The 27704-nt window shown below is 37.4% G+C and overlaps 1 protein-coding gene and 1 long non-coding RNA gene across 2 annotated transcripts; one reads left to right on the forward strand and one right to left on the reverse strand.

Moving 5' to 3' along the window:
* Positions 1-553: 553 nt before the first annotated feature.
* Positions 554-26115, reverse strand: LOC127627729 (RING finger protein 121-like). Its single transcript, XM_052104245.1, has 9 exons — positions 25995-26115; positions 25148-25185; positions 22516-22657; positions 16731-16885; positions 15931-16038; positions 7067-7187; positions 6425-6558; positions 3692-3793; positions 554-1797 (listed from the first exon to the last, which is right to left on the reverse strand). The coding sequence occupies exons 1-9, from the start codon at positions 26088-26090 to the stop codon at positions 1677-1679; spliced, it is 1017 nt and encodes a 338-aa protein (XP_051960205.1). The 5' UTR covers positions 26091-26115; the 3' UTR covers positions 554-1676.
* On the forward strand, positions 9892-10679 carry LOC127627730 (uncharacterized). The gene is made up of 3 exons (XR_007968567.1): positions 9892-10074; positions 10225-10440; positions 10608-10679. It is a non-coding gene; the product is annotated as an uncharacterized LOC127627730 (long non-coding RNA).
* Positions 26116-27704: the final 1589 nt, after the last annotated feature.

Here is a 27704-nt window from a genome sequence, read left to right on the forward strand (position 1 = left end):
CTATCAAAGGTTGTATTCTGGTAGTTTTTAGGGAGTTGTGGAACTGCAGGATTTGAGGTAGGCCTATCATTCATGCCTGTAGCACAAACTGTCTGGGACAAGTTATACATACATTTTTAAAACAAAAGTCTGCTGACAAAAGGTTTATTCACACAAAGACTGTAACGAATAAAATGAAAAACAATTTACCCCTGTAAAGTAGGCAGCACCGGTCTACCAAGATATTCAGGGTTTCTTGTGGGTGGCGAGAAAGAACACAGTTACAGGAGTACTTTGTGTTATATTAGCCTTGCAATAAAAATAGCAGAGAGGTTCTGCAATTCATTTGTCTACACTAAGCTTGTATTTCTGCAGTCTGAAAAAATAAATTTTGCACCCCAAAATTTGGGATTTTCGGCGGATGATTTGTCGGAGCCGGTGTGAAAAAACAGGTTTTGTGTGAATAGGGTTAGGGATTTGTTCATACCACAAACACCAAGTATGAGCAACATAAGTAGTTATGCTTGCCTTAGCAAACACATCTAATAAAGAGTCAACGGAGTAAAATACTTCAACATCATGTTATTTATCCATTCAACATACAGTCTTTTACAGTACCTTAGTCTTGTGTACCACACAGACTGAAAGGTGAACATGGTTAAAACATTGTGGAGAACAATTTGAAGTGAATTAAACACTAACATCACCTGAGGCTGAAACGGTCCCTCACACTGATCATTACTGGCTAGAAGACACAGCGATTTGTACACTATCACGCACACACACACTTGAAGAGGGCCTGTCATTCGAATTACTAGCATGTCTGAAATGTGCCAAATGAGAATTACACTGAAAAAATGGTGCAAGGATATTGTAAAACATTATAAGCATTATATGGTTGTAACGGGGTTCACAAGATGGGCGAGGAGGAGGTGGGAACTGGCAGAACAGTCAACATAACTTTAATGACATAAATCAACATAAAGAATCATAAATTCACAGCGGCCACGTGTCTATCTCTCTCTCTCGAACTGGCAACACTGGCTTGTCTTTATCCCCCTCTCGGCAGATTAGGACAATTCAGCACCAGGCGTGCGTCCTCACGGACCGGCCACTCCCTCCTCCTAGTCACAATGGCAAAAAGTATGTGGACACTTCTAACAAATGGGTTTGGATATTCCAGTCATTTCTGTGAGAACACACAGTATTTTAATGCTATACAATAACATTCTTTCCAAACTGCTGCAACAATGTTGAAAGCACACAAGTCTCTAGAATGTCACTATACCGTGTAGCATTAAGATTTGTTCTCAGAAAATACTGGAATCATCAAAACAGTTAATTAGAAGGGGGTGTTCGCATACTTTTGGCAATTTAGTGCATGTTAATGTTTGTTAACAGAAAAAAAGGAAAATTGTTATATTTAAAAATACATTAAGTGATTCAAAAGTTTTCTTTACAAAACAAAATCCTTCTGGAGACCAGGTGATTCAACAGCAAGGTCCAAACTTCATGTAGTCCATAAAGGTAAAAAAACTCAAAGAAAACATCCAACGTCAGACTGAGAGTAGAATTTCATTTGAAGACACATTAGCACACTGTGTGCCTTTATACAGTTCTTAACACATTAGACACACAGTCCTTGAAAAATCCAGTTTGAGTGAGGTATGCTAGTCCCTCGACACTGGGTCTAGTAGTTACTCCAAACCCAGGACGTAATTGATGCCTTGTACCAGTCCAATAATAACAGGCTGCCAGGCCACGAGGTACCGCAGCCAGTCCAGTAGCTGTCCGTACATGACGTGGGGTCTCTCCCACCTGAGAAACTTGTGTTAAGGTGCTAAACTATTTAAGATAACAAAAATGGCAGAATATTGTTTTAAGATCCCTCAAACATAAATTTATACACTGAATTGGTTGTCTATCAAGTAATAAAAACAAAATGGAGCCATAAAATGAAGCAAAATTCCTCTGACACATTTAGAAAAGGGCACTGGGGTGTTGCTAGGCAGCTGCTAGGCTGTTCTGAGTGGTTATTGTGTTGCCAGAGGGTTGTTGTGGTGTTCCGGTTGGTTACTAGGCAGTTGCTAGTGTTCTGTGTGGTTCCTATGGTGTTACTAGGGAGCAACTAGGGCATTCTGGGTAGTAACAGGTGTACTAGTATGTTGCAAGGCAGTTGCTATGGTGTTCTGAGTGGTTATTGTGTTGCCAGAGGGTTGTTGTGGTGTTCTGGTTGGTTACTAGGCAGTTACTATGGTGTTTTTTTAATGGGTTGTGTTGCTAGAGGGTTGTTATGGTGTAATAGGGTGTTCCAAGTGGTTATTGCATTCTCAGAGGGTTGTTGTGGTGTTCTGGTTGGTTACTAGACAGTTGCTAGTGTTCTGGTTGGTTACTAGGGTGTTCTGGTTGGTTACTAGACAGTTGCTAGTGTTCTGGGTGGTTCCTAGGGTGCAATTAGGGAGAATATATTTAACTAGGCTAGAATAAAATATATCAGATGATAAAAAATAAAAATAAAAATATTACAGGGTTGATTTTGCCCCCACATTTTGCCCCTAGCATCCATTAATTTCTGACCATGGTGTGGATTTATATGATAGACATGAATCTAACAGTTATGTAGGTCAATTATACAGTTTAGTGGTCATCATATTACAATATTTAACCACAGAATGCCTATATTGATTAATCAGAATAAAATATTCAAGTAGTAATTATGTAACGTACACAAACGAGAAGGATAGCACGTAATTTCATATCCTGGAAGATTTACGCAACCAACTACATCCTCGCCAAAAGTAGTAGTTCCTTATTGTAAGGCCAAGTTTTGTGCCATTCTGATTGAATTCTCAGTGGTTAAGAAAAGATTTAGTGATGCATTTACACAACAATGAAATAATTAATGGGCACACAAAGAGTGCACTAGCTTTAGCTTAAATGATGGTGACAGCATACATTCAAACTCTGTCAATTAAATTTGCTTACATTTATAGTTATTACGGACCTAAAATGAAGAAAAAAAAAAAAAAGTATGACGCAAAAAAGTTAAATAGTACGATTCTGCACTAATATCTTTGTTATCCAGCATGATTTGAGAATGTTACAATCATCTGGTTTTGCACAAACTTGTGGATTCAATCAGGATATACCAAGAATTACAAAATTGGTCATGCTTGTAATATAACCATTTGGTATTAAATTATAATATATAATAGATATTATTATACCTGACTAATGGTTTGGACCCTTTGGCTTGTTAAAAATCTCATTCAAACAGAAACAAGGAGTGAAAAATCCTGAAAGAATCCTTTCTCAAGAAAAGGCCTAAAGAGACCACAGATTTTTCACCGAGTTATTTCTTGAAAGAAGTCCAATCAGCAGTATGTTCTCAACAAGTGAGAAACGGGCAAATCCGGTATAAGTAAAGAAAGGGAAACCCAATACTATCATTAACTTTTGTCACACCTACCAGTTTTCACACATCTAAAGCGAAAGGAGGACATAACCTACTGGGATTGAACTGAAAACTAAAAAAAAGTTAACCACAATTTTTGTTCTGACAGGTTGTATACTTACAAATCGTACAAAAGCTTTCATATCCAGTTGCTAGGGTGATCTTTGTGGTTGTTATTGCATTGCCAGGAGGTTGCTATGTAAAAACATCAGTGACACAAACTGACCAATTTGAGTGCTTTCAGGCAATAAAGGATATGGATTACTAAACATCCGCTTGAGGTCAACCTTCTCTTTGCAGTATGGACATGTCTGCTTCTTACCCACAATGCACCAGCCTCGTATGCAAAACTCATGAAATCTGAGGAAAGAAGTAGGTTAAGGAAAAAGAAAACAAAATATTGTGCATATTGCGAAAACATAATTGCTGTAACATTATAACAACTTCCCAGTAAACCTGAAACCTCAGAAATATTACATAGAGGACGATGACCTTAAAAAAGGAAGTCTAATAATAGTGAAAGTCTATATCACGTCTCTGTATAAAGGTCAGAGACGTGATATATACGTTTATAAACCTGACACTCTGCTTAGTCATTATACAGCATGACTTGTGTTTAAATTGTGGCCAAATTTTTCTTGTTGGTTTGCTCAGGAAATCACATCGTCGTGGGAACACTCCTGCAACCAAGAGAATATAACAGCTTGGAAACTACCACGGACAGTCATACGTCACAATGGGTATATGGGTATTTGACTCGTAACATGTTCATAGGCTTCCTTTTGAATCAACATCAAGATTTTAGGTTAAAATTTAAATGAATGAATAAAGGAAAGTGTATATGTTAAGTCTAAACTAATCACCATTTCTTAAGATTTTAAAGATTTCTAATCACCTTTTTGCCTTAACTAGTTCATTTTAAATGGTCCTGCGCTGTAACAAATAAATGTTTTAAAAGCACAAATATTCCATGTAGTTTTAATTGATGTGAGGTCATAAAATGTATAACCATTATAAAAATTTGCAAAATGCTATTCAAAATATTATTACATGGGGAATAGCATGCCACCGCATGAGATGCCAAAATGTACCCATTTACACTTGGTTACTTCAGGTGTTTTTACTGAAAGGACCAAGTGTGATGCTCTCCAAGAAGCATATGCGATAGATAGCAATCCAAACAAGCAAACCACCTCAATCACTGAAAAACAATCAGTTAAAAATCAAACAGTTCATCCTGATGATGAACATCAGACTCGGATGCCTTTCACGGTTGCGCGCATTCTACGTATTTATATCCACGTCTCCTGTTGAACATGTTTGATGCGCTCTACAATATGAAATAGCCTTTCTGTGGACTCTCCTCTATTCGCGGCCCCATCGAGCCAGGACCCAGTCCATTTGTACCCTCTTATTGTTGGCCCTTCCTCCTTATGTAACCCCCCCCCCCCGTTTGGAAGGTTACATATGTGGCCTGAACAACCAGATGCTTTAACTAAGGTTGTCGTTTTTATATTTAACATTAATTTAGTGTGAATAATTACACTGAAAAATAGAGTTAAAAAAATGAGCGCAATTAATCATGCCCCCTGACCGTACACAAATCCCGAAATAATACATTTTTCAATTCAAGCTTAAAAAGTACAATCTTCATGTTTTTGCACCTCACAGTCAGCGTAGTTCAAAGACAGCTGGGCTGAGTGAAGAACAGGAGTCTCGAGATGTGTTTTTCAAAGTTTTCAACTATATGCAGGATTTATGGCTAAAGACGCAACAACTACAGTGAGACGCACTACGTCTGACACGTGGACAGTCCGAATGCAAAACCATGTTCAGTGAGAACAGCCCAAGATTAATTTACATGCAAACTAGATTGTTGTAGGCCAGTGACAGGCTTATGCTAAAATATACCTGGCGAGAGACTTCCTCTCAGATGCTCCACACTTCCGCATAGTTGTTGTTATCAGCTAGACTAACGTTACTGGTGACGGTGAGCAGCGAAGGGTCTGGATAATTATGCGCTGTTATAGGGTTTTATAAAAACTACTGGAAAATGAATAACACAATGATAAGCCCCCAAAGCTGAAACATTTAGAGTCAAACCAGATGTAATAAGCAGTGGATGCATTAAACTAATTCTCCATCACTTTTCAACACATTTTCTTTTTTAAAACACTGACAGATAACTCCAAAAGATGTCCGTCATTTTGGAATATAAAAAAGATGACAAAAAAACCAAGCCTTTGTTTAATAAATCATCTTTACGAGGTTAATATCTCATGTCACGCTCTGTGTATGTGAATGAGGGAGAGACTAATTTGTTCTTGGCAGAGTGTGTGAGAAGGCGGCACGTTTTAATGCAGAAATAATGCAAAGGTACGTGCCTCAAACTGAAGATTTTTTTAATATGGAACCTATTATAACCATACGTCCTCTTTTCACAGATGATTCCTCTTTTTTCAGACCTTAAAAAGCAACCAGACTGGATTTCTAGATCCCCTAAATGTCCTTGATTTGGCCGTTTTCATATTGAACTGTTCAACAAAAAACTTTAAATAAGATAATTATTTAATTTTTTATTTTAGATAATTAAATCTAGTGCTCTCTGCGTGCTGTATGTCAGTCTCTCTCTCTCTCTCTCCCTCTCCCTCTCTTTCACAAACACACATTCCAGTAACTTTACCATGTAAATGTGTGTGAATGCGTACTTATATACTTAGATATATACACACGCGCATTTTAGTTGGCATATCATGCAATTAATAATTCAATTGACAATAATAATAGACAATAATCAATTGACAGCCAGAGCATTTACACTTGTCCAAGTTGCATCTTCAATGTGTTTTAAACCACCTCCTGAGGTTTGAGTATTGCTGTTTGAAAGGGCATTTACACGTATTGATCGATAAATAAAACTTTAAGTGGTGTAATTAGATTGAAAATAAATTTCAAATAAGTCCATGACTAATTGTAAGAGACGAAGGATACACATGGTTGCAGGAGAGTCTGTAGGTGTTCTCAATGATTCCCTCCTCACTCACGTCCACCAGGATTGGCTGACCGCACACGGCACAGATGCTGTCTGAGAGGTGTTTAGTGGGCATTCCTGATGCACTGTAAAACTAAAACATTTTAGATCTGTAAATATCACATGGACAACAGGCAACAATTGAAATGTTCTTCAATTCTAGAGCATTTGGTGCGGACCGGAGTCTGTACAAAGTCAGAGTTCGGTTTATTTGTTTGGTCTGACAGCTGTTGTTATTGGTGACTAACACTGAATTTTCAATGGCCGATGGTGATGGCCAATGAATACTTGACAGTGATTGGTTAATCGCAGCATTCAGAGTCAAATATTCCTGTATAATGTCTCTAACTTCACACATAATAAAAGGCTTCATATTTGAAATTAAAGAAACACTTTGTTAAAGTATTTCCTGCATTAAGTTTTTCACCATGACTACTAGTCGACACTGACACAGCTTACCCCAAATAATCTGACACGCTTTACCCCTACAGCTACCATTTTGGGAGAACTGTCATGGCATTATACAATGGCAATTCACCAACATGTATGAAATATATGAGGCAAAATGTGATGTAGCTACATTAATTGATGCAATCACTCACCCCAACTGTAGATGCCATAAAATCTGCACACATCTCTGCAAAATCCCTACCCAATACACCATAGTACAGGCCATAAAAGAGAAGAGATACACCAAAGTCCATGGCATCTTCTGGCTTTATTCTAAGAGAAACAAAGGAGGCAATATAACAAGATAGAAGATGAATTCATAGTCCCACGTAGGGCTGGAAAAAAAAAAAAAAACATTTCAGATTAATCTTAACTTTAACAATCACATAGATTCTCTCAAGATGTATTTTTTTACTCTATGCCAGGGGTTCTCCTTTTGTCGATCACAGGAAACCACTGGTTGATCATGTTAGAAAACTTGAAAATGACTCACTGCTCTTGCTTTGGAAAGTATTATGATCATATATTAAAGACCTGTCATTTATGTAACATTTCATTACTTTTTCAATTTCTGAATATTTACTTGAATTTTTAACAGCAGTATCAAGTATTCAAGTAATGTTTTCTTCATTTGTATCTTTGTTCAGTTGTTTTATTGGTTCCATTGCTTTTAATTTTCTTTAATGACTGTTAACTTGTCTTAAGTAATTACTCGAGAACTTGACACAATATTTACTCAAATTAGTTCGTATTTTGTTTGGATATCAAAACTGGTATCGATTTGTTAAATTGTTTTCATCTGTAACCAAAATGGACATTATTACTGACATAAATATAAATGAATCGGAATCTAATTTGAGGCGTGTGAACTGATTCGGGAAATCTGTAGCAATGCCCAGCCCTTGTTTCTCTCAATCAGCTTGTTCTCAGAAATCTTAAGTCAATACACACAAATGGACATTGTAATTCTTGAAAAAAAATAATTCTATCTAAAGGTCTGTTTCACCTTGTGCATGTAACTACAAGCTCAAGTTGTGCTGTCACACTGACAGCGTTTCTACTGCGTAACAGAAATGGAGTATTTCATTTAAGAATCGCCAACAATTATAAAATGGTTATCAGGAGTGGATCACTGAGAACCAACCAATATTATAGTCATGAACTGTAATTTACAGTATGATCAAGAGTAATAATTATACATGAATTAGCAAACACTCAACTCAACTTTATTTATAGAGCACTTTCAAAAACCACATTGGGTACCAAAGTGCTGTACATGGAGTTACAAAAAATAAAATCACATAAATACAGCTTAAGAATGCAAAAAACATTTAAAACCAATAAAACAAGAATAAGATAAAATTGACCTAGTACAATTTATAATGCAATTAATTAAAAGCTAGGGAAAATAAATACGTTTTTAAGGCCCCCTGGAAAGAGAATAGAGACGGAGATGATTTTATGATCAATGGAAGCTCATTCCAAAGTCTAGGGGCTACCACCGCAAAAGCTCTATCACCTTTAGTTTGTAGGCAAGATCGAGGAACTGACAGACACAGCTGATCACCAGAGTGGAGAGACCTTGAAGGTTGATTCAAACTTATTAAAGCAGAGATGTACTCAGGTGCAAGACCATGAAGAGCCTTAAATACATACATCAACACTTTGTACATGATTCTGTATTGGATCGGTAACCAATGTAGTGAAATCAAAACTGGGGTGATATGGTCTCTTTTCCTGGTTCCAGTTAAAAGCCTAGCAGCTGAATTCTGGACCAGCTGCAGGAGAGAGAGAGAGAGGCCTGACTCACACCCAGATACAAAGCATTACAATAGTCCAATCGAGAAGACACAAAAGCATGCACAACCTTCTCCAAATCATCAAAAGAAAGGATGGACTTCAACTTTGCTATAGTTCTAAGATGGAAAAAACTATTTTTAACAACAGCATTTATTTGTCGATCAAACTTGAGCTCAGAGTCAAATATAACACCCAGGTGTTTTTTACATAGGGAAGTTTTTTCCCTGGAAGCAGTGACAAATTTCTTTCTAAATTTACCTCGCATCCCCTTTGACCAAAAGCAATAAACTGGTGCTTCCCATGTTTAATAGGAAAGTAAAGTTGAGAGTCATCAGCATACAGATTGTAGTGTATGCCATGCTTATCAAAGATCTTTCCTAACGGAAGCATGTAGAGGGAGAATAAAACGGGTCCCAAAATGGAGCCCTGAGGGACCCCACATGTTAAAGGAACAACTGATGAAGAACAGTTCTCTAAACAGACTGAAATCGTTCTACCCTTCAGATATGAAGAGAGCCAATCCAAGGCTAACCCCTGAATACCAACCTGGTCTCTTAGGCGATCAACAAGAATGTCATGATCGACCGTATCAAAAGCGGCACTAAGATCCAGCAGCAGAAGACCAACAGGACTACCAGAATCCACACCTAAAAAAATATCATTTAAAACTCTCAACAGAGCTGACTCTATGCTATGACCAGTTCTGAAGCCTGACTGAAATTTATCAAGCAAATTATTGATAGCTAAAAAATCATTTAATTGTGCAAGCACTGTCTTCTCTAATAATTTTGACAAAGGATAATTTTGGTATAGGTCTAAAGCTGTTCATATCAGATGAATCAAGGATTGCTTTCTTAAGAAGAGGCTGAATACCCAGATAGCAAAAAATATCCGCACAGCTTCTTTTTGCCGCCGTCCCTAAGCTGTCGGCTATAGGTGCGTCCCACTGGCGGGGATGAAACGTTTGCCGCCAAATTCGTCACTCCCATTTCTTGCGATATGCCGCCCGCGAAACGCTGTACAGTATGATATATCAACCAAAATCTGTATGCCAATATTTCATTATTTTCTTTTTCCTCCCCTTTTACAAACAAATAATCTGCTTCAAAGAAAAAAAATGAAATTGATGTTATCATAAGGGTTCTTCATTATGAACTTGTATGCCATGCATAACATACTGTGGATAGAAATTACAGGGAAAGTTACTGGTATGATAATTGTGATTATATTATATTACTATTATATTTAGTGTATTGCTAATCAATATATTGTTACTTCCCAGGTGACAGCGGCTCACTTCAAGAGCAGGTGAAGCAAGTTGGGACAATGTTGAAGACATTTGCTCGCACTGGGCAATCGGGTACAACTTGCAAACAACACCTGTGGTTGTTGGTTTAATTCCCACTGGGGCCACCTGTACATGTAGTAGACCTAGATATAAATGTCATAGTTTAGTAGTTGAAGGACCAGGACTGACTACTTTATTCTTTTATTCTGGGAACCCCTGTAGGTGCAGATCAAACCCTAATGCTGCGACGTCTTGGAGTTTGGCGATGTTGTGCGTAGCATGGACAACAAAATGCTATGCTGCAACATTTCAGTGCCAATGTGTCTGTTGGAGAGTTATCCCTGCCAGGGGATCTGTTACTCCCCCCTAGACACCCAGGAAGATTTGGTGTTGCTTGACAACAGTTTGAGGCAGGATAAAGAGCTCCAGCAACGATTTGTAAGTGTGACGATTTCGTTTATAACGCCATAGGGTAATCTAAAAAGTAAAATTAAGATTGTACACTGCATATTCTACAGTCTGAATCCACAGCCTGTCACATTTTAAATTTATGAGAAGCTTCAGAGAAATGTAATTTGTAACATGTTTTTTTTTTTTATTTTCAGCTTCGGTTTTTGGCAATCAAATGTGGGAGGGACCTAAAGACAACCATGTGGCGAATGCTTCAGAGTATCTTCTCTAATCACCTTTCCATCAATGCAACCTGGACTGGTGTAGGGGATAAAGCATGTTTTAGAGACATGTTCCTGAAGACCATTGTTCAAAGTAAGTTGGATATTTTTTTATATTTAAGTAGACATGCCACTGATGAGGGCGATCCAGGTTAACGTTACGCGTTACCTGAAAGGAGCATCTGAACATGAAGGTGGAAAAAGGCGCCGCACAGCTGAGAGGGACCCACAGCCGACCCCTTAAACCTAGGCTGACTACTGACACCCTAGCATCACTGACAACTGGAACCCTTTCTTTATCCTGCAGTCAGTAACATCAAGACCCCTAAAAAAGCCTGCTAAAAGTGTCAGACCACACTCACCCAATCCACACTGTTCACTGTGGAAATTGCTTTTTTTTTTTTCTCTCTCTCGTGACCCTGCTTTGAGGGCAGCTCCTTGGAAGAATATGGGATGGTTTGTCCTTTTATACAGGCGCACGAGGAATCACTGAAGATATGCCAATTTGCACTGCCTCATTCTGGAGGTCAGGGAAAACCGGTGATTCTTAGCCCACTACGCCACACAGTCCCCAACCTCTCCAGACATTCTGATTGGCTGTGTTCCCTACAGCCAGATTTTCTGCTGTTAATTATATTTATTCCCACTTGTTGTCATGTGTAAGTTGAATGTCAAAATGTATATTATACCTGTTATCCTGCACATTCCTTGATACCAAAGATCTCAATTATTTCATATACAATTTGCTGCTTATTTCATTGTTACAGTGCTTAACTATTCTATTTTTAAATATAGCTTGTAAATCCTTGTGCCACAGGTCAGCATTGCAGTTATAATGGTATATTCTACTCCAGAGCTTTACTCTAAATTATTACCACTTAACCTATTGTTAGAAATGACTTGTAAATATGATGTTATACCTCAATTTATTTGGTATCCTGCACTTTCTTTGGTACCAAATATCCTCATTGCTTATGTTTACTGGTAATTCTTTTCATCCCAGAGCTGACCTCTTTATATTATTAACAATTATTGTAAGTGTTACAATAGTGTTTTTTAAAAAAATATTTTTTTTTTTACCAAAATTGATTTGGAAACCTGCATGTTCTTTAGTGTGTGTGTGTGTGTGTGTGTGTATATAATGTTTGTATTTTTATGTTATTTATATGTCAGTGATCTGACATCTTGTTTCAATGACAGTTACTGTACTTTGAAATGTGGAATTAAAACGGCAAATGGAAATTTGTCTGGTTTGATCAATCATTATACTTGATAAACTGCATGCTATATATATATATATATATATATATATATATATATAAAATATATATATATATATATATATATATATATAAAATTGCTGCTTATGTGTGTATATATATATATATATATATATATATATATACACACACACACACACACACATACAATAAGCGGCGGCAGATCGCTCGAAAAAAAGCATTTGCCTCCGACGGTCCGCCTTCGATATAACGGCGGCGGAACGGCAGATAGCCAGCGTGCCGGCCGCGGAACGAAGGCGGCTGCCGCTTTACTGCCGCCGGCGGTGCGCCGTCAAACGTGTTTGCGATATCGCCATTCTGCCGCTTCTACTGCCACCGGCGCACCGCCAGCGGCCCGCCGACTTATTGCTATCTGGGTAACAGCATGCTTGAAGCAGCTGGGAACAATACCAGTGGTCAGGCTACTGTTAACAATCGATAACACGCTTGGACCAATTGATTCCACCACCTTCTTAAACAAAGCGGATGGAATAACATCACACGTTGAACCCGTAGGCTTCATATGTGCAATTATATGTTTGAGTTGAGACAGGGACACCGGTACAAAAGAGGTCAACAGATTTTTTGGAACGGTATAGGTAACAGGATCATTACTAACAGGTAAGATCCATGAGCGCATACCAGAAATTTTAACAGTAACATTTTTTAAAAACTGCTCACATGTGTACACCGAAGGGGAGATGGGAGTAAGGGCAACTGGATGAAGAAATTATGTAATGGTAGAAAAAATAACTTCAGCATTAAGACAGTTCTTTGAAATGATATTAGAAAAATAACTTGATCTGGCTAATTTAACTGCTCTTTGAAACGTAGTCAAACAGTCTCAAAATGTCATAGGACACTTGTAGTTTATCTTTAAGCCACTTCGCTCAGCCTTCCTGCACTCCTGCCTAAGGGCACGGGTATTACTATTCAACCAGGGCTGAGCCTTGACTTTTTCCTTCCTAATTTTTAATGGAGCCACAGTGTTTAAGATGCCAGAACATGACAAGTTGAACTTGGAGACCAACTCCTCAGGCCCCATACCAGAAACAGGGGACTCCAGCAGTGATTTCAGTGGAGAAACATTAAAAGCAGCTGAAAAACTACTAGCAGTAGAGGGAGTGATAAAACGAGATGCGACAGCAACAGGGCCATCATTAGCTTGATCACTGCATGAACAATTTAGGTTAAAAATAACAGTCTTGTGGTCTGAGAACACAGTGTCAGCAATTTGCACATTGCTGATAGAAAAACCCAGAGATAAAACCAGATCAAGGGTATGACCACATATATGTGTAGGGCCAGCAACACTCTGAAATAAACCAAAAGAATCTAATAAATTAACAAACCCTTTGACCAGTGGTCTCGAAGGACAACACACGTGAATATTAAAATCCCCCAAAATGAAAATGTTATCTGAGCAAGGAATAAGAGCAAATAAAAAAATATAAAAAATCAAGAGAACTCATTTATAAAATCTTTGTTATATGACGGTGGTCTGTAGATGAGGGCACATAACACAGATTTAAATGAGTTCAGCATAATAAGCTGAGCTTCAAATGTAAAAAATGCCTCAGTTGACAGAAGCCTGCATTTAAACTTGTTTTTAAAAATAACTGTAAGGCCCCCACCCCTACCGACTGCCCTAGGTGAGCTAAAATAACAGGTAAAAGTTCTGAAATAGGAGCCATGTCGCCGTTGCTGAGCCAAGTCTCCGTAACAAAAAAAAAATAATCAAATTTCTGAGAGAGAAAAAGATCGTTCAGTATAAAGGACTTGTTAGAGAGAGATCTTGCATTGATCAAAGCCATTGTCACAGAGATAGAGTCAGACGAAAGATGAGAAGTCACATATGTATTTCCCGACCAACCGCTACCCAGGGAACGTAGGTTGTTTAGGTTAGCACTGCGGCCTTCATGCCGCCACCTCGAAACCACGGTCCGCGATGGTCGCCACCCTGATCCAGATGAAGTTGGATATACAGGCACCAAGTATGAATCCCTCAGAGTCGTCAGCACTTCAACACCATCCTGCACTGAGGCCACAGAGGAGAAGTAATCCTTTGCGACTTCTTCGACCTCACTAATCGTCCAGGCCGCTTTCGACGCTTCCTTTGCTATTTCCTCCGCAAGCACATACACCCAGGCAGGTGGCAGACTTACGTCAGCGTGACCGGCGCAGCATGAGAAGGGAACCACCAGTTGACACTGGGATCGCGTATCAAACAGTCAGTTACCTCCGTTCATAAATTTAAAAGAGCCAAGCGATCATAGACCAGAACACAGCAAACCATGCGAGAAATAAAGCCAATGACAAAGATAAAAACTAGCGTTAACATAGATAAGTCACGTTGGCCATGACTGCAAGCCGGTAAACAACCTGGCGTCCATCCGGGGATAGTCAACACCACAAATAAATGCCAAGTTCTGTACTTTTTCACCATAGCATTGGTGGTAGGGATAATCATGAGGCTTGAGGAGAGTTCAACTATTGGCAGACTACTACAAATGAGCAGAAAAATACTCCCACTCCAGCAACTGCATAGCAATGCCTTGACAAAAACTCATAACACCCTAACATCATGGAGGTAACTTGCACCAGAAAATATAAAAAAATAAAATAAATCTATACAGCCAAGTCCCAATTATGAAAAAGGCAATTAATATAAAGTAATAGCGTGACTCCTGAGACAAGCAGATCATTTTCTGAAGAGACTTCCTCATAAATGTTTCTGTATTCTGCATTATTTGGTGGCAGGTGAGAATAATGTACATCAGAAAGGGAAGCATGCCTTAAACATAAAGGTAAATCACATGGTCATTTCCCATGATAGATGAGTGTTTAGAGGTGCCCCATGTCTTGTTTGCTTCACTTTTCTGTATGGATGTACAATGAGAATGAACATGCAGAATTACTGTCACGAATTGCCCTTTTAAATGTCCAATTAAAATCTGTATTTGTAATTCAATTTGTGAATCCAGTTATTTATTTCTCTTTTTAAATTGCATTTTCAAATTCCACTTTTTATTTATGAATTAATTTATGTATTTTTAAATGATGTACTTATGGAGTTTTTTTATGTTGTTTTTGTAAATCCCTTTTTAATTTGAACTATTTATTGATGGATTTATATTTCATTTATAAATTATTTTTATAAATACTTTTTATTGCACATTAAATTATCAAATAATGAATTACTTTGTAATTTAGTCTATTTATTTATTAATAGATTAATAAATTAATTTGTAAACAAATTGATTAATGCCTATTTTTATTGTACAATTAGTTAATTAATGAAATGCTTTATTACTATTTCTGAAACACTTGTGGTCCCATATAAGCAACACCAACATGATTGTCAAAGACATATACTTATCTATTTCTCACTTTATTTTTGTCTGCAAGTAAAACAAATAGGTTGTATTCTACTCTTTGAGAGCTTTCCAACAGCACATGACACATGGTTATATGAGATTGATGTTTTTACTGACTGCAATAATGTGTACAGTGATTTTTAATGATTATTATTATTATTATTAATCAAACACTTCTGATTTGTCTGCAATTTTTCTAATCTTTCAAACTATGCCTATTTTGTGTTGGTCAAGACTGTAGTTATTAATATTTTGATTATTGTTTATTTCCTGCCGCCGGGCCCATCCGAGCTGAAAGGGTTGAAAAGAAACCGGTTCTTAATATTCTTTTGTTCACGAATTGGACATCATATCGTGTGTTGTGAGTACAATGCAAGAGAAAGGTTTAAAAGCAGTTCAAGAAACATTCAAAAACACCACACAAAATGTTTCTGACTATCCACAATGGTGACTAGATTTTCAATTTTCTAAATTTTTGTCATATCTGAACCATTTCAGTCACAGTCTGGAGCTCTGCTGCAGGTGATAAGTGATAAGATACAAGAGGGTTACAATGATTTTACCATGAGAATTCAAAACATAAGAGGTTTTATAACTTACCTAAATATGAGATTGATGCCAAAGAGAGTGAACATGACTACAGTATAGCCCACAATGCCTGTGGAATAGCTGATCTTATACAACAGGAGAAACCATTTATACACAAGCCTGTATAAGGGGAGAAACAACAGGGTAAACGTGTGAATCTCATGAAACCAAATCATATTTCATCCCAAAATAAAAAGATATGAGACTATTTTCTAATTATTTTCTATAGTCTAATTTTTAAAACCATTGAGATTCATTCCATGACTGTTATGCACATTTTCCTTCCAAATTCTAAATACCTAAATACATTGGTTATTCTGATATTAATTTATGAATTAAATAATACAAATTCATTGTTTTGCTATAACAGAATTTACAGAATTTACAGATTGCAGAAATGAGAATTTGGTGGAAAACGCAATTAAATGTCAAGAAATTGTAAACATTACAATGTAAAATACTTTAACAGTCCTAAAAATAGGTCTCATTTCCTTTACGCAAAATATAACATCTTATTTTTTGCCTTTTGATTTTGAGGTGAAATGTGACCTAGTCAAATACACAATAAGGAGCAGTATTGCTAACATGTCCTATTTGTTGAAGTCACACAGTACAGTGTGTCATAAAGAGTAATGTCCAAAATCCCCGGGTTATGTGTTATTTACATTTAGAAAAATATTTCCAAAGTATTTTATGTACAAAAGGCAGAGTGTTACAAACATGGAAACTTTTATGGCACGGAAAGTTACCACACCCTTCAAAAAGGTCAAAGCCTCATCAGCATAATAACGAGATTCACTATTTTTATTTACCTTGGTGTGGTGCAGTCCAGTGGTTTGCGAGTAGCACGAAAAGTAATGAAGGCCGTGACAACCGAGAAGATGAACCATGTGACCAGAAACCGCCACCAGTGCAGCTTAGTGGTGAAATACAGAGGAACGACCCACATCTGGAAGAGTGTTACCAACTAAAACAAAAGAATAGTCTTTATTCAGATGTTAGCTCCTCAGGATAAGAACTCTTAAGTTTTCAGCCAAAACATTTGCAGCAACTTGAAAAAATGAATCATGGGACATTTGAGGAGATGAAAATGGATGAATTTTTCACAAAAAAAAAAAAAACTTGTCAAGAAATTACCAGATTGTACAGTATATGACCCAAAATCATAAGAAAAAGAAAGAATTATTTTGGCAAGTTTTATTTTTAGCATTTTCTTTTACTGTGACGTTATTTTCATGACAATTTTCCACAAAAAAAACATAATTACCGTATTGCAAAAAAGTAGGGATGTCAATTTAATGTGTTTATTTAGTGTGAATAATTATATAAAAAAAATGCTTTAAAAAAAGTTACGCAATTAATCATGACCCCGACCCAAATTAAATTCCTTAATAAGAAAGGTCGCTTTCTTACATGCAAGTACTAAGGATGTAATGGTTCAAATGTCTCATGGATTGGTTTGTATCACAGTTTTAGTGCCGCGGTTTCAGTATGGGGTCAGTATTTCTTATGTTAAGGGAAAAAATATTACTGCCAAATCCAAAGTGAAATATTGTATTTGGTAACAGACTCTTAGAGGTAAGAGATTTGCCCACACTAGAAAATCACAATGGTTTTTACTACAGAAACCATAGTTTAAACATTGTATTTGTAGTAAATCATAGTAACCACAACATTAACACTGTTACTGTCATCGTAACAATACTATAGTAAAATCATGGTTACTATATGGCTACTACAGTATTACCACATAAAACCATGGTTAATTCTATGAAAATCATGATTTCTGCCAAGAAAACCATGGGGACAACAGTCCTTCTTTATTACAGTCATGGTTACTACAATATTACTATAGTAAAACCATGGTTAATTTCCATTAGGGTCCTTAAATAAAAAAAACTCTAATTACTAACTCAACATTTTAAATTAATACCTGCATTGTTACACGACATGCATCAACATAACATGCATTTCAAACTCAACTCAACGTATATTCAATGTTCAGAATCTGTACATCAAGAAGAAATAAACTAGCTATTAAAATGAATACGAAAATGGATATCGTAATGCAACTCAAGTGTTTTAATCTTATGTGGAAATCCCACATCTTCATCAATGAGAAGGGCAACATAACTTTGGCTATGAACACCCCAAGCGCTTTAGTTCTTTTTTCCATGACTGTCCGAACTAGCAGCGAGTGCCTGCTTCAAGACGGAAGGGATTGTGTTTGTGCAGTTTCGGGCTCACCGCGTGCTATATATCCTCGGGTGATGTTGGCGTAAATAGCTAATCAAATATCTTTGTATTACCAGTATACGGCACTCACGTCGAGCAACGTCTGCAAACAGTGCCTGTTTTGTAAACTTTTTTTTTTGACCATCTCTGTTATAAATGACTGCATAAAGAAAAAGTTCCCAGACAGGAGACTTGAATGACGCAGAGGCTTGTTTTCTCCGCTTTCCATTTTGCCAACTAACGCGTGCAGAACTGTGATGTCATCAAATGATTTAACATACTAACAGCTAATAGAACAGCTTCTCTCTGTAGAAAGTTGACCCACGTGAAACACAGGTGGAGTGTGTCCATCTAGAGCCATACAGGTGCATTAGTGGAGGTTACAACTGCACATGTCTATTTGCCGCTATATTTTCTTCGCCAAACTGTATGATCCAGATGCATTATTAAACTAGACATGAACCGCAGAGAAAATGCTTACTGAACCGTGGTTGGCAATCCATACGTTTTTTTTTTTTTTTATCGAGAACTGTTACACCCCATGTAAGTACTCAGTAAGATTAATTAACAACATGTACTTACTATAGGTTTATGGTTAGGGTTTGGTTTGGTTTGGTTTAGTTAGTTGCTTGCAATTATGCATAATTGACTGTTATTAATATAGTCATTACATGTAATATGTATAACAAGGACACTGTAAAATAAAGTGTTACCAAAAGTTTCCTACCATGGGAGCAATTCAAGCTTGAAGTACCACCTTGATGTTTTTGCAAATCTGTGGCAATAGGGGGCAATCAGTGCAACTGTTTGCAAGCAACGATCATAGTAAAAACTTGACAGCATCCTAAAAACACAGTGCGTATGACTAGAGACTCTGAAAACTAGTGAGACACATCACAACCAAAACCATCCATCTGACACATGAGTGCAAAAACTAACAATTAAAAAGATTGCAGAAGGAAGGCCAATTACAGACTTATGTTCAATGGTATGGAGATAAAATAAACAATATTTTTTACTTTTAAGCCACTTTTTTTTAACCTTGTCTGCTGCCACAATAAATATATTCGAATCATCTGAATTTTTATATTTATTATATATATATATATATATATATAGTATCTCTAATTATTTTAATTATTATACACTGAATAATCTTTATTTGGGGACCTTACTCAGTAAATATTGATTCATGCGATTAATTTGAATATAAAATGTAATCAATTGATAGACCAAGAAATAATTTCTGATAAGTGGAAAGTAAATAGGAAATAAACACATAGCATTTTTTTTAATTGTAATGTAATTTAGTAAAGTATAACAAGTAGAGCAATTGTTTTGCATCATATTAGCATGCGTTGTCCTATAATGCTGATTTTACTTAAAACAGGGTGATTTTTATTATTGCAGTAGTATTTTTCACATAAAAACTAGAATTGAGGAATATTTGCTTAACTGTCATGTCTTTTTCCATGAGATTGACATCCTGAACTACAGAGAGCTCCCTGTAGGAGGTGTCATCTTTTAAACACAAGCAGCTATAAACAAACCTTGAGCATTAACCTCAGAGCTTACTTTTTTAATTTTGTCAAGTGTCTAAATGTCTCCATCTATTGGTGTAAATAGGAACGAGATTACACTGGGGAACACAAAAAAAAAAATTACTCTTTCAAATTTGATCTGGGTTTAATTAAAATAAAATCCACAACCCAAAAAGGGATTTACCCCATGAACACATATGCCTAAAGGGATGGTTCACCCAAATTTGAAAATTCAGTCATCAATTACCTCATGTTGTTTAAAATCCCTACAAACACAAAACTCAAAAGGAAAACTCAAAAGGAAAACATTTGAAGAATCTTATGTTCATTTTTTACAGACACAGTACCATGTTTCATTAGAGTAATGGCCATTGAGTAAGCTATTGTCTGGCTTAATATAAATAACACAAGTCATATGGACTGCCTTTCTGGTACTTTTGTGTTGTTTTTGAAGTTTAAAAGAACGTAACCACAAAGCTCCTTTTGAAAAAAATAAATAAAAAAAAAGTAAAAGTAAATACCTACATTTGGACAAAGAGCTTGCTAATAAGGAGCTGGGTTCAGCCTCATTGCATTTGGTGGTGGCAGGTGCCAATTTCACACCCTGGGCTACGGTTTAATATATCTGGTGACTTCCCAGATCTATGGTTTTGCCCTTTACTAATATTGTTGATCATCATCTGTCAATGAGTGTAGAAATCGACATCGGGAGATTTGTAAGACATCTTCGATATCCGACGTGTCCTATCGCCCAGCCCTAACAGGCACAATTACAGCCTCAGTTACCATTCGTTTTCATTGTATAGAAAGGTCTGGGTATACTTTGTTTTTCAGTGTTCTGGATTGGATTCGCACCCGGTTGACAGTGTTTCCTTTCAAAGTACACTCTTTTGACCACAAATAAATACGAATGTGTTTGACACATGCGTATTACGATTGCTTTGTGATACTCTTTTAGTACAGTCAACGGCAGGCACATGCACCAGCAATACGCACAGATGACGACTGTTCGTGTATTGAAAAAATATGAGAGCGATCAGCAACTAGGACGACCGACGTATACGAAGACTTTAAGCAGAATATTTCAGCTCTCGTAGGTCCATAAAATGCAAGTGAATGGTGAACAGATCTCTGAAGGTCCAAAAAGCACAAGGGTATAAAAGTAATCCATACAACTCCAAAGGTTTAATATATGTCTGCGGAAGTGATGCAATTACTTTAGGGTGAGAAACAGATCAATATTTAAGTCCTTTTTACTATAAATCTCCACTTTCACTTTCCTAATGTCAAAGTGAAAGTGGAGATCTATCTATATATTGATGTTTCTCAACCACACTTATTGTATTGCTTCTGTAGATTTAGACAATATAGGCTTATAGATTACTATTATGCTGCTTGTACACTCACCTAAAGGATTATTAGGAACACCATACTAATACTGTGTTTGACCCCCTTTCGCCTTCAGAACTGTCTTAATTCTACGTGGCATTGATTCAACAAGGTGCTGAAAGCATTCTTTAGAAAAGTTGGCCCATATTGATAGGATAGCATCTTGCAGTTGATGGAGATTTGTGGGATGCACATCCAGGGCATGAAGCTCCCGTTCCACCACATCCCAAAGATGCTCTATTGGGTTGAGATCTGGTGACTGTGGGGGCCATTTTAGTACAGTGAACTCATTGTCATGTTCAAGAAACCAATTTGAAATGATTCGAGCTTTGTGACATGGTGCATTATCCTGCTGGAAGTAGCCATCAGAGGATGGGTACATGGTGGCCATAAAGGGATGGACATGGTCAGAAACAATGCTCAGGTAGGCCGTGGCATTTAAACGATGCCCAATTGGCACTAAGGGGCCTAAAGTGTGCCAAGAAAACATCCCCCACACCATTACACCACCACCACCAGCCTGCACAGTGGTAACAAGGCATGATGGATCCATGTTCTCATTCTGTTTACGCCAAATTCTGACTCTACCATCTGAATGTCTCAACAGAAATCGAGACTCATCAGACCAGGCAACATTTTTCCAGTCTTCAACTGTCCAATTTTGGTGAGCTCTTGCTAATTGTAGCCTCTTTTTCCTATTTGTAGTGGAGATGAGTGGTACCCGGTGGGGTCTTCTGCTGTTGTAGCCCATCCGCCTCAAGGTTGTGCGTGTTGTGGCTTCACAAATGCTTTGCTGCATACCTCGGTTGTAACGAGTGGTTATTTCAGGCAAAGTTGCTCTTCTATCAGCTTGAATCAGTCGGCCCATTCTCCTCTGATACTGGATGTTTTTCCCTTTTCACACCATTCTTTGTAAACCCTAGAAATGGTTGTGCGTGAAAATCCCAGTAACTGAGCAGATTGTGAAATACTCAGACCGGCCCGTCTGGCACCAACAACCACGCCACGCTCAAAATTGCTTAAATCACCTTTCTTTCCCATTCTGACATTCAGTTTGGAGTTCAGGAGATTGTCTTGACCAGGACCACACCCCTAAATGCATTGAAGCAACTGCCATGTGATTGGTTGATTAGATAATTGCATTAATGAGAAATTGAACAGGTGTTCCTAATAATCCTTTAGGTGAGTGTATATGATTTTTGGAGCTTCAAAGGTCTTGTCACTATTCACTTGCACTGCAAAGATATTCAGAGTTGAGATATTCTTCTAAAAATCTGTGTTTAATTTCTGCACAAGGAAGAAAGTCATACACATCTGGGATGACATGAGGGTGAGTAAATGAGAGAATTTTCATTTTTGGGTGAACTATCCCTTTAAGTTTAGGACAGAATAGATTTGTATTGGGTGTGTAAGGAGTGAAGAGGGGGCTTACATTGTATGATTTTGAATGTCTCTGTTTCCACTGCACCAGGACGAGTTGGGCGATGACTAGCGTGACGATGAGGATGAGCACCATTTCTGCATGCATGGCCTCATGTCCTTTGTGTTTGGCATGCATTTTTGCGTGTTCCAACCTACCAAACAAAAACATATTTGATATATGAACATATTTATAAAAAAAGTGTCAATTATATAATGTGTCAGTAGCCCCTTCATTGAAAATCATTGGGTTGCCTTAACTGGGAAATGTACATGTGCAGTTCACACATACCATCAAAATGGACATTTATACATTTGAAGTCAGAAGTTTACATACACTTAGCTTGAAGTCATTAAAACTCATTTTTTAACCACTCCACAGATTTTATATTAGCAAACTATAGTTTTGGCAAGTCGTTTAGGACATCTTCTTTGTGCATGATAGGAGTAATTTTTCCAACAACTGTTTACAGACAGATCGTTTCACTTTTAATTGATTATATCACAATTCCAGTGGGTCAGAAGTTAACATGTTAACTGTGCTTTTAAGCAGCTAGCAAAATTCCTTTATAAACTATCATATGTTAAACCTTTAGACAAATAGCTTCTGATAGGAGGTGTACTGAATTGGAGGTGTACCTGTGGATGTATTTTAAAGCCTTCCTTCAAACTCAGTGCCTCTTTGCTTGGCTGATTTCTTTTGATTTTCCCATGATGTCAAGACCTCAGAAACAAAATTGTGGACCTCCACATGTCTGGTTCATACTTAGGAGCAATTTCCAAATGCCTGAAGGTACCACATTAATCTGTACAAACAATAGTATGCAAGTATAAACACCATGAGATCACGCAGCCATCATACCGCTTAGATAACAGAGACACATTCCTAGTCTCCTAGAGATGAACGTAGTTTGGTGCAAAAAGGGCAAATCAATCCCAGAACTACAGCAAAAGGACCTTGTAAAGATGCTGGAGGAAATGAGTAGACAAGTATCTATATCCACAGTAAAACGAGTCCTGTATCGACATAACCTGAAAGGCTGCTCAGCAAGGAAGAAGTCACTGCTCCAAATCAACCACAAAAAAGCCAGACTACAGTTTGCAAGGGCACATGTGGACAAAGATCTTACATTTTCGGAGAAATGTCCTCTGGTTTGATGAAACAAAAATTTAACTGTTTGGCCATGATGACCATTATTATGTTTGGGAGGAAAAAGGGTGAGGCTTGCAAGCCAAAGAACACCATCCCAACCGTGAAGCAGAGGGGTGCCAGCATCATGTTGTGAGGGTTCTTGCTGCAGGAGGGACTGGTGCACGTCACTAAATGGATGGCATCATGAGAAAGGAAAATTATGTGGATATATTGAAGCAACTTCTCAAGACATCAGCCAGGAAGTTAAAGCTCAGTCGCAAATGGGTCTTCCAAATGGACAATAACCCCAAACATACCTCCAAGTTGTGGCAAAATGGCTTAAGGACAACAAAGTCATGGTATTGGAGTGGCCATCACAAAGCCCTGACCTCAGTCCGATAGAAAGTCTGGGCAGAACTGAAAAAGTGTGTTTGAACAAGAAGGCCTACAAACCTGACACAGTTACACCAGCTCTGTCTAGAAGAATGAGCCAAAATTCCAGCAACTTATTGTGAGAAGTTGTGGAAGGCTACCCAAAATGTTTGACCCAACTTGAACAATTTAAAGGCAATGCTACCAAACACTAACAAAGTGTATGTAAACTTATGACCCACTGGGAATGTGATGAAAGAAATAAAAGCTGAACTAAATAATTCTCTCTACTATTACTCTGACATTTCACATTCTTATAATAAAGTAGTGATCCTAACTGACCTAAGACGGGGAATTTTTTCTACAATTAAATGACAGGAATTGTGAAAAACTGAGTTTAAATGTATTTTGCTAAGATATAAGTAAACTTCTGACTTCAACTGTAGGTATTAATAATACAACGGGGAATGAAGGGAAATTGCCAGAGCAAAATGTACCATTATTTTCAAAAGGGTCATGTCCTCAATTACCTCAAACCTGAAAACTGCAGTACATTTTCTGGAAAACGTGTGAAATGGGCTACTGTCTTAAAGGATGTTTTCCTTTAGCTGTTAAATGCAACTTTCAATCATACAAATCATGCATAGTTCGCATAAAAATGTAAATTATATATTTGTTCACTCACCCTTATATCTGAAAACCATTCTGAAACCCCCAAAATAACATGTATGCCTTCAGATGTCTTGGAATATAGCACAAGACCAATTTTATGGCGTCTAATTATTATTTTTTTTGTCATTTGTACAGTGAATTATGACCTTTTTCTAGTTACTGATGTTTAAAATAACAACTCGGTCAATATTCCAAAACACTCCTAACAGGAATTTTGCATATTGTTGGGTTTATGCAGTTTGTGGTATTATTAATACATTTCAATGTTTGTTTTAAGGACATTTTTGTTTACCTATATACAATAGAGGAGAAGATTGTGATGTCACTTTCTAGTTTCTGGGTTATTCCTTAATATGATCCCTCAACCTTTATTTTAGAGCAAACATCATCCTGTATGTCATAATATATCTGGCTACTGATGCACAGGAACAATATTTTTTAAATAGAAAAAAAAAACAAAAGGACAAACCTCCACTTCTCTTCCGGTGAGAGCTGGGACAGGTCAATCTGTAGAAATATCACTGTTAGTGATGAGTAAAGCAGTGATATAAACACCATGTAAAATGTATTTTTGGAATCTAGGTGGACTTAGATCTTAAAATGATAAAAAAAAAAAACTATTTCATAAGATCATCTATAACCATTTGAGACTTCAGAAGCAGGGCATGGTGTCTAATTATATAGGGGCAAGTTGTCACATTTAGCCTGGAAAACAGCCTACTGTAGGCAGCAGAATTCAAACAGTACAAAAATTTGATACATACAAATTTATTTTGGGTTAAACAATTTTAACCTAACATACATACATATATATATATATAATACCATTGTCCTGAGAAAACATTTAAATCTTACAGTTAAAAGACATTCATTATACAGTTGCCTGAATGCATGACAATATGTGGTTTTATTGTGTTTACCCAACAGATTTTAAAACTACATGTATGTTGTAGAAACTGACGTACAATCAGTAAAAATTTAGGATATGTAAAAATAAAACTACCCTGTGAAATATGTGTGACAACTAGCCCCGGTCTCCATACATGCTTTGATAAAACATCAAAGTCAACGTTAGACATCGTGTATTCATATCAGTTCCAACAAAACATTTTTTTTGACTCAAGCCCAACTATATAATCGCCTTCCAGAACTTAACAAGTTTATATTTGTCGTGTAAATGAACAGTAAATGATCAGAAGATAATCTGAACATTGAGCAGTCAGCAGCTCGCGCCGACAATGCAGCTCAAAACCGGGAGAAGAAAGTCACATTTCATATTTCATAAAATCATGTAAAGCGGTATCGTGCTTTTCGACCTGAGAAGCGTCGTCGCGATGTCCATGTCCGTGTCCGTGTCCGTGTCCATGGTCGTGCACAACACCATCAACCTCCACCTCAAACACCCCTGCCATCTTCCCGAGCACTGACAACCTGACTGTTCCGGGTTACAGGGCGTTCAGACCAATCACATTCGTGCGTCTGTCGTCCACTTCCGTTCCGCATCCTGCAAATTTGATAGAACAATAAAAGTTTGTTTGGGTTCGTGTCGTGTGTTGAATATTTGCATGAATTTAGTTTACATCCTAAAAGGTATTTTAGTTCTTGATAGTTTATAAGTTTGGATATGCAAATCTCAATTTATTCCAATAATTTATTTGCAATTTCCTAAAAAGAAATACATACTATTTTATGTTTTGTGTTATTATCTGTGGATTACCCCTTTGTTTACAGCAAGTCATTTTAATTGTGTATTTACAAATTATAAAGTGTCTTCATAATACTAATATATTTACAGATTAACACACACCGATCAGCCACAATATTAAAACCGCCTGCCTAATATGTTGGTACCCCTCGTACCGCCAAAACAGCTCTGACCTGTTGAGGCATGGACTTTGACAAGACCTCTGAAGATGTCCTGTGATATCTTGCACCAAGCTGTTAGCAGCAGATCCTTTAATTCCTGTAAATTGCCAGGTGGAGATTCCATGAATCTGATTTGTTGGACCAGCATATCCCATATATGCTCAATCGGATTGAGATCTGGGGAATTTGAAGGCTTAGTCAACACCTTGAACTCTTCATCATGTTGCTCAACATGCAGCAATTTTTGCAGCGAGGCAGGGCATACTGTCCCGCACTGCCATCTTGGAATTCCGTTGCCATGAATGGGTTTACGTGGTCTGCAACTATCTTTAGGTAGGTGGTACGTGTCAAAGTAACATCCACATAAATGCCAGGACCCAAGTTTTCCCAGCAGAACATTGCCCAGAGCATCACACTGCCTCCGCTGGCCTGCCTTCTTCTCGTGGTAAACAATGCACACACACCCGGCCATCCACATGATCTTAAAGAAAACGTGATTCATCAGACCAGGCCACCTTCCATTGCTTCTAACCCTTCCATTGGTCCAGTTCTGACGCTCATGTGCCCATTGTAGGTGATTTGGCGGTGGACAGAGGTCAGCATGGGCATTCTGACCGGTCTGTAGCTGGGCAGCCCCATACAAAGTGTGATGCACTGTGTGTTCTGACGCCTTTCTATCATGCCAGCATTATGTTTTTCAGCAATTTGTGCTACAGAAGCTCTTCTGTGTGATCGGACCAGACGGGCTAGCCTTCACTCCCCATGTGCATCAGTGACCCTGTATATAATGAGCTATATACAGTACTGTGCAAAATTCTTAAGATGTTTCACAAAAGCATTTGTCTTAAGATGGTAAACTGTGTCCAGGTGTATCTAGGGGAATTGGTGCTGTTTTAAAGGCAAAGGTGGTCACACCGAATATTGATTTAGCTTGTTTTATGTTTACTGGACTTTGTGTGACATTAAGTGATAAATAAAAAATATTTATTTCATTATTTTTGAAGAAATCCTCACTATGCAACATTTTTCACAAGTGCCTAAAATTTTTTGCACAGTACTGCATGTATGTATATATATATATATATATATATATATATATATACATACATACACACACTACTGGTCAAAGGTTTTCAAACACTCATTCTTTATTATAATTC

Source organism: Xyrauchen texanus, chromosome 34 (genome assembly GCF_025860055.1).
Source record: "Xyrauchen texanus isolate HMW12.3.18 chromosome 34, RBS_HiC_50CHRs, whole genome shotgun sequence".
Taxonomy (NCBI): Eukaryota; Metazoa; Chordata; class Actinopteri; order Cypriniformes; family Catostomidae; genus Xyrauchen; species Xyrauchen texanus.

Coding starts and splice junctions, on each gene's coding strand:
- LOC127627729 (XM_052104245.1), bottom strand. CDS start 26,090: ATGGCAGGGGTGTTTGAGGTGGAGGTTGATGGTGTTGTGCACGACCAT. Junction 25,186..25,994: donor ATCGCGACGACGCTTCTCAG/GTCGAAAAGCAC, acceptor ATATTTCTACAG/ATTGACCTGTCCCAGCTCTC. Junction 16,886..22,515: donor GACATTCAAAATCATACAAT/GTAAGCCCCCTC, acceptor CTTTTGTTTTAG/TTGGTAACACTCTTCCAGAT.